Source organism: Oncorhynchus mykiss, unplaced genomic scaffold, assembly GCF_013265735.2.
Source record: "Oncorhynchus mykiss isolate Arlee unplaced genomic scaffold, USDA_OmykA_1.1 un_scaffold_196, whole genome shotgun sequence".
In the NCBI taxonomy this organism is placed as follows: Eukaryota; Metazoa; Chordata; class Actinopteri; order Salmoniformes; family Salmonidae; genus Oncorhynchus; species Oncorhynchus mykiss.
Genome location: NW_023493679.1, coordinates 31,478 through 45,153, shown reverse-complemented (window position 1 = coordinate 45,153; position 13,676 = coordinate 31,478). Strand labels below are relative to the sequence as shown.

General features: G+C 38.8%; 1 protein-coding gene and 1 non-coding gene across 2 annotated transcripts; one reads left to right on the top strand and one right to left on the bottom strand.

Annotated features, from left to right (window-relative positions):
* Positions 1-2,910: 2,910 nt before the first annotated feature.
* On the bottom strand, positions 2,911-10,986 carry LOC118947751 (gastrula zinc finger protein XlCGF26.1-like). Its single transcript, XM_036972883.1, has 2 exons — positions 10,026-10,986; positions 2,911-4,724 (listed from the first exon to the last, which is right to left on the bottom strand). The coding sequence occupies exons 1-2, from the start codon at positions 10,381-10,383 to the stop codon at positions 3,532-3,534; spliced, it is 1,551 nt and encodes a 516-aa protein (XP_036828778.1). The 5' UTR covers positions 10,384-10,986; the 3' UTR covers positions 2,911-3,531.
* Positions 10,987-12,603: 1,617 nt separating this feature from the next.
* On the top strand, positions 12,604-12,685 carry trnal-uag. Its single transcript has one exon. It is a non-coding gene; the product is annotated as a tRNA-Leu (tRNA).
* Positions 12,686-13,676: the final 991 nt, after the last annotated feature.

Sequence of the window (13,676 nt, the reverse complement as noted above, 5' to 3'; positions counted from 1 at the left end):
GTTGGTTTTGTAACGACTAAACTTAGTCCTCAGAATGACAGTTGGTTTTGTAACTACTAAACTTAGTCCTCAGAATGACAGTTGGTTTTGTAACTACTAAACTTAGTCCTCAGAATGACAGTTGGTTTTGTAACTACTAAACTTAGTCCTCAGAATGAGTTGGTTTTGTAACTACTAAACTTAGTCCTCAGAATGACAGTTGGTTTTGTAACTACTAAACTTAGTCCTCAGAATGAGTTGGTTTTGTAACTACTAAACTTAGTCCTCAGAATGACAGTAGGTTTTGTAACTACTAAACTTAGTCCTCAGAATGACAGTTGGTTTTGTAACGGCTAAACTTAGTCCTCAGAATGACAGTTGGTTTTGTAACGACTAAACTTAGTCCTCAGAATGACAGTTGGTTTTGTAACTACTAAACTTAGTCCTCAGAATGACAGTTGGTTTTGTAACTACTAAACTTAGTCCTCAGAATGACAGTTGGTTTTGTAACTACTAAACTTAGTCCTCAGAATGAGTTGGTTTTGTAACTACTAAACTTAGTCCTCAGAATGACAGTTGGTTTTGTAACTACTAAACTTAGTCCTCAGAATGAGTTGGTTTTGTAACTACTAAACTTAGTCCTCAGAATGACAGTTGGTTTTGTAACTACTAAACTTAGTCCTCAGAATGACAGTTGGTTTTGTAACTACTAAACTTAGTCCTCAGAATGACAGTTGGTTTTGTAACTACTAAACTTAGTCCTCAGAATGACAGTTGGTTTTGTAACTACTAAACTTAGTCCTCAGAATGAGTTGGTTTTGTAACGACTAAACTTAGTCCTCAGAATGACAGTTGGTTTTGTAACTACTAAACTTAGTCCTCAGAATGACAGTTGGTTTTGTAACTACTAAACTTAGTCCTCAGAATGACAGTTGGTTTTGTAACTACTAAACTTAGTCCTCAGAATGACAGTTGGTTTTGTAACGACTAAACTTAGTCCTCAGAATGACAGTTGGTTTTGTAACTACTAAACTTTGTCCTCAGAATGACAGTTGGTTTTGTAACTACTAAACTTTGTCCTCAGAATGACAGTTGGTTTTGTAACGACTAAACTTAGTCCTCAGAATGACAGTTGGTTTTGTAACTACTAAACTTAGTCCTCAGAATGACAGTTGGTTTTGTAACTACTAAACTTAGTCCTCAGAATGACAGTTGGTTTTGTAACTACTAAACTTAGTCCTCAGAATGACAGTTGGTTTTGTAACTACTAAACTTAGTCCTCAGAATGACAGTTGGTTTTGTAACTACTAAACTTAGTCCTCAGAATGACAGTTGGTTTTGTAACTACTAAACTTAGTCCTCAGAATGACAGTTGGTTTTGTAACTACTAAACTTAGTCCTCAGAATGACAGTTGGTTTTGTAACTACTAAACTTAGTCCTCAGAATGACAGTTGGTTTTGTAACTACTAAACTTAGTCCTCAGAATGACAGTTGGTTTTGTAACTACTAAACTTAGTCCTCAGAATGAGTTGGTTTTGTAACGACTAAACTTAGTCCTCAGAATGACAGTTGGTTTTGTAACTACTAAACTTAGTCCTCAGAATGACAGTTGGTTTTGTAACTACTAAACTTAGTCCTCAGAATGACAGTTGGTTTTGTAACTACTAAACTTAGTCCTCAGAATGACAGTTGGTTTTGTAACTACTAAACTTAGTCCTCAGAATGACAGTTGGTTTTGTAACTACTAAACTTAGTCCTCAGAATGACAGTTGGTTTTGTAACTACTAAACTTAGTCCTCAGAATGACAGTTGGTTTTGTAACTACTAAACTTAGTCCTCAGAATGACAGTTGGTTTTGTAACTACTAAACTTAGTCCTCAGAATGACAGTTGGTTTTGTAACTACTAAACTTAGTCCTCAGAATGACAGTTGGTTTTGTAACTACTAAACTTAGTCCTCAGAATGACAGTTGGTTTTGTAACTACTAAACTTAGTCCTCAGAATGACAGTTGGTTTTGTAACTACTAAACTTAGTCCTCAGAATGACAGTTGGTTTTGTAACTACTAAACTTAGTCCTCAGAATGACAGTTGGTTTTGTAACTACTAAACTTAGTCCTCAGAATGAGTTGGTTTTGTAACTACTAAACTTAGTCCTCAGAATGACAGTTGGTTTTGTAACTACTAAACTTAGTCCTCAGAATGACAGTTGGTTTTGTAACTACTAAACTTAGTCCTCAGAATGACAGTTGGTTTTGTAACTACTAAACTTAGTCCTCAGAATGACAGTTGGTTTTGTAACTACTAAACTTAGTCCTCAGAATGACAGTTGGTTTTGTAACTACTAAACTTAGTCCTCAGAATTACAGTTGGTTTTGTAACTACTAAACTTAGTCCTCAGAATGACAGTTGGTTTTGTAACTACTAAACTTAGTCCTCAGAATTACAGTTGGTTTTGTAACTACTAAACTTAGTCCTCAGAATTACAGTTGGTTTTGTAACTACTAAACTTAGTCCTCAGAATGACAGTTGGTTTTGTAACTACTAAACTTAGTCCTCAGAATTACAGTTGGTTTTGTAACTACTAAACTTAGTCCTCAGAATGACAGTTGGTTTTGTAACTACTAAACTTAGTCCTCAGAATGACAGTTGGTTTTGTAACTACTAAACTTAGTCCTCAGAATGACAGTTGGTTTTGTAACTACTAAACTTAGTCCTCAGAATGACAGTTGGTTTTGTAACTACTAAACTTAGTCCTCAGAATGACAGTTGGTTTTGTAACTACTAAACTTAGTCCTCAGAATGACAGTTGGTTTTGTAACTACTAAACTTAGTCCTCAGAATGACAGTTGGTTTTGTAACTACTAAACTTAGTCCTCAGAATGACAGTTGGTTTTGTAACTACTAAACTTAGTCCTCAGAATGACAGTTGGTTTTGTAACTACTAAACTTAGTCCTCAGAATGACAGTTGGTTTTGTAACTACTAAACTTAGTCCTCAGAATGACAGTTGGTTTTGTAACTACTAAACTTAGTCCTCAGAATGAGTTGGTTTTTACAGATGCTTCATGGTTTTGTAACTCCATTATCTACAGAAACTGTTTTAAAATTGGTTTACGGAGAATCATCTATATAAACAATTTGATTTCATGTGACATAAACAAAACCACAAGTTCTTAGTCAAAAACATCAGACAGAACACAGCTCCTCAATTCTCTCCTGTTTTCTCTTGAGTCAGTTCAGTTTGGTATTGATCAACGCCATGTTTCATTTATTTTTTTGTGTAAATATTTATATAGTCGCCAGCATTATTTGTCTACTTGCAAATTTAAAAAAATCTCTCTCTGGGCAAGAAAAGTTATCTGGTGTGTTTTCCCCTGATCGGGAAAATGTCTTTGCACAATGAGAGCAGTGGTATGTCCTCTTTCATGATTATTCAGATGCCTTAACCGGTTAAATGTCTTTCCCAACTGGGAGCAGTGAAAAGTCTTATCCTCTCCTGTGTGTCCTGTCATGCCTATTCAGGACCCCTAACTTAGTTAAACTCTTTCCAGTCAGGAAGCAGAGGTGAGGCTTCTCTCCTGTGTGTGTGTCCTCCCATGTTTTTTCAGATACCCAAAGTGGGTAAAACTCTTTCCACACAGGGAGCATTGGTAGGGCTTTTCCCGGGTGTGTGTCCTCTCATGCTCTTTTAGGTTCCCTGATCGGGTAAAACTCTTTCCACACTGGGAACATTGGAAAGGCTTTTCTTGTGTGTGTGTCCTCTCATGCTCTTTTAGATTCTCTAACCGGGTGAAATTCTTTCCACACTGGGAACATTGGAAAGGTTTTTCTCCTGTGTGTGTCCTCGCATGCCTATTCAGGTCCCCTAACTGGGTAAAACTTTTTCCACACTGGGAGCAGAGGTGAGGCTTCTCTCCTGTGTGTGTTGTCTCATGTTTTTTCAGATACCCTACTTGGGTAAAACTCTTTCCACACAGGGAGCATGGGTAGGGCTTTTCCCGTGTGTGTGTCCTCTCATGCTCTTTTAGGTTCCCTAACCGTGTGAAATTCTTTCCACACTGGGAACATTGGAAAGGCTTTTCTCCTGTGTGTGTTCTCTCATGCCTATTCAGGTCCCCTAACTGAGTAAAACTCTTTCCACACTGAGAGCAGAGGTGAGGCTTCTCTCCTGTGTGTGCTTTCTCATGGTTTTTCAGATGCGCTAAGTAGGTAAAACTCTTTCCACACTGGGAGCAGTGGAAAGGCTTCTGTCCTGTGTGTATTTTCTCATGATCTTTTAGGTTCCCTAACTGGGTAAAACGCTTTCCACACTGGGAGCATTGGAAAGGTTTTTCCCCTGTGTGTATTCTCTCGTGATCTTTTAGGCTCCCTAACTGGGTAAAACGCTTTTCACAGTGAGAGCATTGGAAAGGCTTCTCTCCTGTGTGTATTCTCTCATGCTCCTTAAGGCTACCTAACAACCTAAAACTTTTTCCACATTGGGAACAGTGGTAAGGCTTCTCTCCTGTGTGTATTTTCTCATGTCTTTTCAGGCTCGCTAACTGAATAAAATTCTTTCCACATTGGGAACATTGGAAAGGCTCTTCTCCTGTGTGTGTCCTCTCATGCTTTTTTAGGTTCTGTAACTTAGTAAAACTCTTTCCACAGTTGAAGGAGTGGCGTCGTCTCGCTGGTTTGGGCGTCTCTGTGTCTGGTTCCTCTGAGGGACTCTTGCTGCCGTCAGAGTGAGAGTCTGATCTCTCTCCTGCCAAAGACAAACAGAGTATTTAGTTCAGCAGATTATTTAGTTAAACCTGAAATGAAACCTCCACGTACATTTTACTTTGACATCTTGAGTCGTTTAGAAGACGCTGTTATCCAGAGTGAAAGCATCAACAGTTAAGATGATATGCCCTGAATGACTAATTAGGGGTTCACAGCGAAGCTCCCGAAAACCCAGTTGTTATTCTATTTCTTCTACTTTGACATCTTAGTCGTTTAGAAGACACTGTTATCCAGAGTGAAAGCATCAACAGTTAAGATGATATGCCCTGAATGACTAATTAGGGGTTCACAGCGAAGCTCCCGAAAACCCAGTTGTTATTCTATTTCTTCTACTACTTATTGATCGTTCCCATTTATATCCACTCTACAGGGCCTATCATTTATATCCACTCTACAGGGCCTATCATTTATATCCACTCTACAAGGCCTATCATTTATATCCACTCTACAAGGCCTATCATTTATATCCACTCTACAGGGCCTATCATTTATATCCACTCTTCAGGGCCTATCATTTATATCCACTCTACAAGGCCTATCATTTATATCCACTCTACAGGGCCTATCATTTATATCCACTCTACAAGGGCCTATCATTTATATCCACTCTACAGGGCCTATCATTTATATCCACTCTACAAGGGCCTATCATTTATATCCACTCTACAAGGGCCTATCATTTATATCCACTCTACAAGGGCCTATCATTTATATCCACTCTACAAGGGCCTATCATTTATATCCACTCTACAGGGCCTATCATTTATATCCACTCTACAAGGGCCTATCATTTATATCCACTCTACAAGGGCCTATCATTTATATCCACTCTACAAGGGCCTATCATTTATATCCACTCTACAGGGCCTATCATTTATATCCACTCTACAGGGCCTATCATTTATATCCACTCTACAAGGGCCTATCATTTATATCCACTCTACAGGGCCTATCATTTATATCCACTCTACAAGGGCCTATCATTTATATCCACTCTACAGGGCCTATCATTTATATCCACTCTACAGGGCCTATCATTTATATCCACTCTACAGGGCCTATCATTTATATCCACTCTACAGGGCCTATCATTTATATCCACTCTACAAGGGCCTATCATTTATATCCACTCTACAAGGGCCTATCATTTATATCCACTCTACAAGGGCCTATCATTTATATCCACTCTACAGGGCCTATCATTTATATCCACTCTACAGGGCCTATCATTTATATCCACTCTACTATCATTTATATCCACTCTACAGGGCCTATCATTTATATCCACTCTACAGGGCCTATCATTTATATCCACTCTACAAGGGCCTATCAACTTGAAATATTTTAGGGTCATCCAATCCATTACCATGATGAACCACGTTAAGTTTGGCATTGAATTCTTACAAAACGGACGGAAATTATTAACAATTTACTTTTATTTAATGCTAATGATTTAAAATAAATCATTAAACAAATCTACTTCTCATAAACTAAGTCAGATTCACTCCAAATTTGGTCTTTGGACTCATGACATCAGTCTTTAAAGGTTTTGGTTGCTGCATTTTAATATGGCCGCACTGTAGCTATAGATGCACGTTACCACATTTGCTAATGCTAATTAATGCTAATGCTAATTAATGCTAATGCTAAAAATACTTAAAATCTTCTCATGAACCATAAGTCAGATTGACTCCAGATTTGGTATATACAGTGGGGAGAACAAGTATTTGATACACTGCCGATTTTGCAGGTTTTCCTACTTACAAAGCATGTAGAGGTCTGTCATTTTTATCATAGGTACACTTCAACTGTGAGAGACGGAATCTAAAACAAAAATCCAGAAAATCACATTGTATGATTTTTAAGTAATTAATTTGCATTTTATTGCATGACATAAGTATTTGATACATCAGAAAAGCAGAACTTAATATTTGGTACAGAAACCTTTGTTTGCAATTACAGAGATCATACGTTTCCTGTAGTTCTTGACCAGGTTTGCACACACTGCAGCAGGGATTTTGGCCCACTCCTCCATACAGACCTTCTCCAGATCCTTCAGGTTTCGGGGCTGTCGCTGGGCAATACGGACTTTCAGCTCCCTCCAAAGATTTTCTATTGGGTTCAGGTCTGGAGACTGGCTAGGCCACTCCAGGACCTTGAGATGCTTCTTACGGAGCCACTCCTTAGTTGCCCTGGCTGTGTGTTTCGGGTCGTTGTCATGCTGGAAGACCCAACCACGACCCATCTTCAATGCTCTTACTGGGGGAAGGAGGTTGTTGGCCAAGATCTCGCGATACATGGCCCCATCCATCCATCCCCAAAGAATGATGTTTCCACCTCCATGCTTCACGGTTGGTATGGTGTTCTTGGGGTTGTACTCATCCTTCTTCTTCCTCCAAACACGGCGAGTGGAGTTTAGACCAAAAAGCTCTATTTTTGTCTCATCAGACCACATGACCTTCTCCCATTCCTCCTTTGGATCATCCAGATGGTCATTGGCAAACTTCAGTAGGGCCTGGACATGCGCTGGCATGAGCAGGGTTTTAATCCATGACGGCGTAGTGTGTTACTAATGGTTTTCTTTGAGACTGTGGTCCCAGCTCTCTTCAGGTCATTGACCAGGTCCTGCCGTGTAGTTCTGGGCTGATCCCTCACCTTCCTCATGATCATTGATACCCCACGAAGTGAGATCTTGCATATGGAGCCCCAGACCGAGGGTGATTGACCGTCATCTTGAACTTCTTCCATTTTCTAATAATTGCGCCAACAGTTGTTGCCTTCTCAACAAGTTGCTTGCCTATTGTCCTGTAGCCCATCCCAGCCTTGTGCAGGTCTACAATTTTATCCCTGATGTCCTTACACAGGTCTCTGGTCTTAGCCATTGTGGAGAGGTTGGAGTCTGTTTGATTGAGTGTGTGGACAGGTGTCTTTTATACAGGTAACGAGTTCAAACAGGTGCAGTTAATACAGGTAATACGTGGAGAACAGGAGGGCTTCTTGAAGAAAAACTAACAGGTCTGTGAGAGCTGGAATTCTTACTGGTTGGTAGGTGATCAAATACTAATATCATGCAATAAAATGCAAATTAATTACTTAAGAATCATACAATTTGATTTTCTGGATTTTTGTTTTAGATTCCGTCTCTCACAGTTGAAGTGTACCTATGATAAAAAAATTACAGACCTTTACATGCTTTGTAAGTAGGAAAACCTGCAAAATCGGCAGTGTATCCAATACTTGTTCTCCCCACTGTATATACTCAATTAATTAGCCTTAATTAGCCTTATTGTTAGACAGCCAGCCAACTTATTGTTAGATAGACAGGTAACTTATTGTTAGATAGACAGGTCACTTATTGTTAGATAGACAGGTCACTTATTGTTAGATAGACAGGTCACTTATTGTTAGATAGACAGGTCACTTATTGTTAGATAGACAGGTCACTTATTGTTAGATAGACAGGTCACTTATTGTTAGATAGACAGGTCACTTATTGTTAGATAGACAGGTAACTTATTGTTAGACAGCCAGCCAACTTATTGTTAGATAGACAGGTCACTTATTGTTAGATAGACAGGTCACTTATTGTTAGATAGACAGGTCACTTATTGTTAGACAGACAGGTCACTTATTGTTAGATAGACAGGTCACTTATTGTTAGATAGACAGGTCACTTATTGTTAGATAGACAGGTCACTTATTGTTAGATAGACAGGTCACTTATTGTTAGATAGACAGGTCACTTATTGTTAGATAGACAGGTCACGTATTGTTAGATAGACAGGTCACTTATTGTTAGATAGACAGGTCACTTATTGTTAGATAGACAGGTCACTTATTGTTAGATAGACAGGTCACTTATTGTTAGATAGACAGGTCACTTATTGTTAGATAGACAGGTCACTTATTGTTAGATAGACAGGTCACTTATTGTTAGATAGACAGGTCACTTATTGTTAGATAGACAGGTCACTTATTGTTAGATAGACAGGTCACTTATTGTTAGATAGACAGGTCACTTATTGTTAGATAGACAGGTCACTTATTGTTAGATAGACAGGTAACAAACTAGAAACAAACCAAAACATTGTTTAGAAAGTTTGATTTAGTCGCCTGGTTTGACAGATTGAAATATACTAAATACATTTTTAAACAGATGGGTTTATTGGTGTTAAAATACACCAGTTATGCTATTTTGGACCAGCAGGCTGATGATGTCATGCAGACATTTTTGTGTTTATACTTTTTTATAACGACAACGACAAGTTTGATGTCAGACGACAATAGAATGTTCATGATGTCAGACGACAATAGAATGTTCATGATGTCAGACGACAATAGAATGTTCATGATGTCAGACGACAATAGAATGTTCATGATGTCAGACGACAATAGAATATTCATGATGTCACTGCGACAACTGTCTACAGATAGACCTAGTATAAACCAGCCTTTAGTCTTGGAATCTTTGGCTGTTTACTACACTACTCCCTCTGTTTAGCACATGGCCTCACATGTGACTCCTTAAAGAGATGGGTGGGGCTAAGGCTTAAGAGGGTGTGAACGATGCTGAATGGGTGTAGACAAATACGATCTCTCCAGTAGGTGTACCAAAACAGACAAGGGGGCATTTTCTCTTAAGGCTTAAGGCTCAGATGTTTATCGACTTTCAAAGCAGAATTAATTTGCCATTGTTCCTCAAATGGTATGATATACCATTTCCGTGCTCTGGGTCTCTACTTGACCATGTGACCTAGACACCCCAAACCAACATTGGATTGTTCACAGGGTAGGGACACGTATTACACACTCTTTGGTTTTCCCATAAATAACTTACACAATTTATATAAATATTTTTAAAAAAAAATGTCTATAGCTCTTCAACCACGTGACCTACCAGCCTTATTTCTACTGTTCATATGGTTTTCTCCCTTTGGTTTTCTTATAGCATTTTAGCAACATTTGTAGAATATATATATATATATATATATATATATATATATATATATATATATATATATATATGTGTGTATTTAAATGAGATATATATATATATATATATATATATATTTAAATATACTTAAAAAAAAAACTTTAATAGCTCCTTCGCAATATGACTGAAACACCTCAAACCACCTTCAGGGTAGGTTTTCCCATAAATCACTTTCATGTTTTAAGATAAATATTTGAAACTTTCTATAGCTCTTCAACCATGTGACCTAACAATCTTCAATGATTGAAGAGTTTGTGCCCCTGTTTCTAAGACAGTAACGTTACTTACTAGTATTAATCAGATCTCCCGTATCCTCTTCCTCCTCCTCCTCCTCTTTCAACGTCACAGTAATCTCCCCCTCCTCCTCCTCCACTCCATAAACAGCATCCTCCTCTTTCACGCTGAAAGCTTCTTCTTTCACTGTAAACTCTTCCACTATAACTTCCTCTTTCACTGTAACTTCTTGCTGTTCTGTCACTATAACTTCCTCTTTCACTGTAACCTCTTTCACTGTAACAGCCTCACCCTCTACTTCTTTTTTTACTGTTACAGCCTCCTCTTCCTTCTCCTCTTTCACGAGACCCTCTTTCTCCGTCCAGCAGACCTCCTCTTCTTTAACACCGGGGTAGTAGTTTAGTGAGTTCATGGTCGGGGATGTTAACTAGCTAGATAGTTAGCATTAGCAAACAGCCTAGTGCTACTGCTAACTTAGCAAGCCAGCTACCCAACAAACAACGTAAATAGATACGACAGAAGTATATTTAAAACACACGAAATAATATATACCACAACAGACTAAAGAGATTTAATGTTTTTGCCTTTTTCGGCTACGAAGCTGGCTGACTATACTTGTTATTGTTGAAGAGGCGTCGTCCTGTCCACTAGATTATACGTCACACTCTGACAGCATCACCTGAGACTCACATCGCCACCTGTTGACTGGAGTGGGTAAACGCAGTTGAGGAAAATATTTACAAGACGAAACGTTTATTTATTTATTTAATTGAAGTGTGATATTATATGGAAACGTACAAAGATAAGAACGCGTTGATTGATTAGTGCAGTGAAAAAATGTAAATACTGTACATCTGCATAAACATTTAAGGCAAATTCATATTAATTCACTTAAACAGATAACATAAAAGATAAGAGCTCCTTCTAAATAGCGTAACAATTACATTCACTACTAGACTGAGGGACCTTACAGATGTTGTATGGGGGACAGAGGAAGGATTAGTCATTCACTACTAGACTGAGGGACCTTACAGATGTTGTATGTATGGGGGACAGAGGAAGGATTAGTCATTCACTACTAGACTGAGGGACCTTACAGATGTTGTATGTATGGGGGACAGAGGAAGGGTTAGTCATTCACTACTAGACTGAGGGACCTTTTTTTTATTTTACCTTTATTTAATTAGGCAAGTCAGTTAAGAACAAATTCTTATTTTCAATTACGGCCTAGGAACAGTGGGTTAACTGCCTGTTCAGGGGCAGAACGACAGATTTGTGCCTTGTCAGTTCGGGGGGTTTGAACTTGCAACCTTCCGGTTACTAGTCCAACGCTCTAGGTTACTAGGTTACCCTAACGCCCCAAAATACTGACGGGAACATTCACGAGGCAGTGAATGTTTTGTCATCAGAACAACGTCATCAAATTGTCGGGTGCCAAGTTCACTTGGACATTTCCACGTTTCCTAGTTCCGACGAACATGTGATCGCTTTTATCACAGCCAGAAGGGGAATTCTGAAGCCACCATTTAGAACTTCTCACCACCAAATATGGTGATTAGACGAAGTCCAATGGCAGGAAGTGGGAGAAGATGGCGCGAGACGAAACTTATTTCGATATTTTCTCATCTATGAAAAATTCGATCTCAATGCAGTTTTCTGTTCCCAAAAAATAGAATATGTTAAGAACAGAGTGTACTAAATGTTTTCAAAATGATTTAACAAATATTGCATTGTTTAGAAGTGCAAGGGCGAATTGAGTTATTACAAGCGAAAATCATAGAGTAGGCGTTTCCTAATGGAAAAATATGCAAATACATGGTAAAACAGGCCAATAGAATCTCGCTAGATCGTGCTTGACTCTGCCCACCTCATTTGTTCACTGTGCTTCCTTTGCTGCCATGAGAAACAACAGCAAGGATAAATCTTGGGTTAGTTTAACAGTGGGCGAAGTTCGAACGGAACACTTTTGTCAAGACATTGACAAACCTCACCGCAATCCTGTTGCATTATGGGTATACAAATGTTTCCACATTTTCAAACATAAATAAATGAAATATCCTACTTGCTATAATATAGCTAATGTATTTGTATGGATGTAATGTCGTGCTCCATGTTAAAACCGTACAATGTTGATTGTCTGCAACATTGTTGTCAACAAACAAATTCAAACATTGTTGATTGTCTGTTCATTTTAAGTTTGAATGAAATGTAATGTAGTACAACATTGTAGGTTACACATGGGTTATGGTGGGGGATGGTGGGGGATTTCTACGCTGCCAATTACAGAGTCAAGAGGTTTATGTAGTAAAAAAAAAATTGAGCTCAATGTTAAACAGTAGTGGAAAAAGTACCCAATTGTCATACTAGAGTAAAAGTAAAGATACCTTAATAGAAAATGACTCAATTAAATGTGAAAGTCAACTATTAAAATACTACTTGAGTAAAAGTCTAACAGTATTTGTATATTAATATTTGAATATTGAAAAAGAAAATCTAAAAAGACGATGGACGCAAGAGCAACATGAGATACATAAAGATTTTAAAGAAGAAAATGAAAAAGAAGACTAAAATACAAGGGAGTGCAGACGCTCTAGGTAACTGAAGAGAAAGTGTGAATATTTTGCCACAGCTGGGTAGTGTGGCCGAGTGGTCTAAGGCGCTGGATTTAGGCTCCAGTCTCTAAGGAGGCGTGGGTTCAAATCCCACCACTGCCATCTTCTTTCAGTTTGTTTGCACAAGCTATCACATGTTCTGCTTTATTTCAGGCTTTTTACTTTCATGTAGGGCCAAGCAAGGGAGAAAAGAACAACTGTTGTGTGTCACGGATGGGGTTCCAACTCAATAGTGTAGTCCATCGCCTTAACCAACCAGCCACCAAGTCCTGTGCTCCCGCGGTGGCAGTTGCACCTCCTACCGTTGGTTGTTCATGTCAAAGCCTTGATTGGAAAAAAGGAATCTTGGGCTCGGATGTGCGACGACCCAGCAGTCCATTTTAACAGTGGGTACTGTGGCCGAGCTGTCCAGAGAACTGGATTTAAGAACCCAGTCTTTCGGAGGCGTGAGTTCAAATCCCACCACTGCCATCTTTATTGAGTTTGTTTGCGCAAGCTATCACATGTTCTGCTTTATTTCAGCGTTTTTACTTTCATGCAGGGCCATGCAAGGGAGAAAAGAAGCAATGTTGTGTGTCACAGATGGGGTTCCAACTCAATAGTGTAGTCCATCGCCTTAAACAAACCAGCCACCAAGTCCTGTGCCCCCGCAGTGGCATTTGCACCTCCTACCGGTGGTTGTTCACGTCAAATCCTTGATTGGAAAAAAGGAAAGTTGTGATGGTCTCTTGGGACGACCAAGCAGTCTATTTTAACAGTGGGAACTGTGGCCGAGCTGTCCAGAGAACTGGATTTAAGGACCCAGTCTTTCAGAGGTGTCGGTTCAAAGTCCACCGCTGCAACTTTTTCTCAACAGAAAACTGTAATGTAATTTCAAACAAGGCCACCAAGGACACCGGACAAATAAAGGGAATCCAGCCTTTACCCTAATTCCCACGTCTGTTATTGCAATTATCTGCCGTGTTTTTCTAATTCAATCTGCTTCAGACATAAAAGCAGAAACTAATTCTAAGTTTATACGATGGAAGAAAGAGCAACATCAGATAAATTACGATTTTTAAAAAGAGAATCAAAAAAAGATGAAGGACGCAAG

Coding starts and splice junctions, on each gene's coding strand:
- LOC118947751 (XM_036972883.1), bottom strand. CDS start 10,383: ATGAACTCACTAAACTACTACCCCGGTGTTAAAGAAGAGGAGGTCTGC. Junction 4,725..10,025: donor GGGAGATCTGATTAATACTA/GTAAGTAACGTT, acceptor TGTCTTTGGCAG/GAGAGAGATCAGACTCTCAC.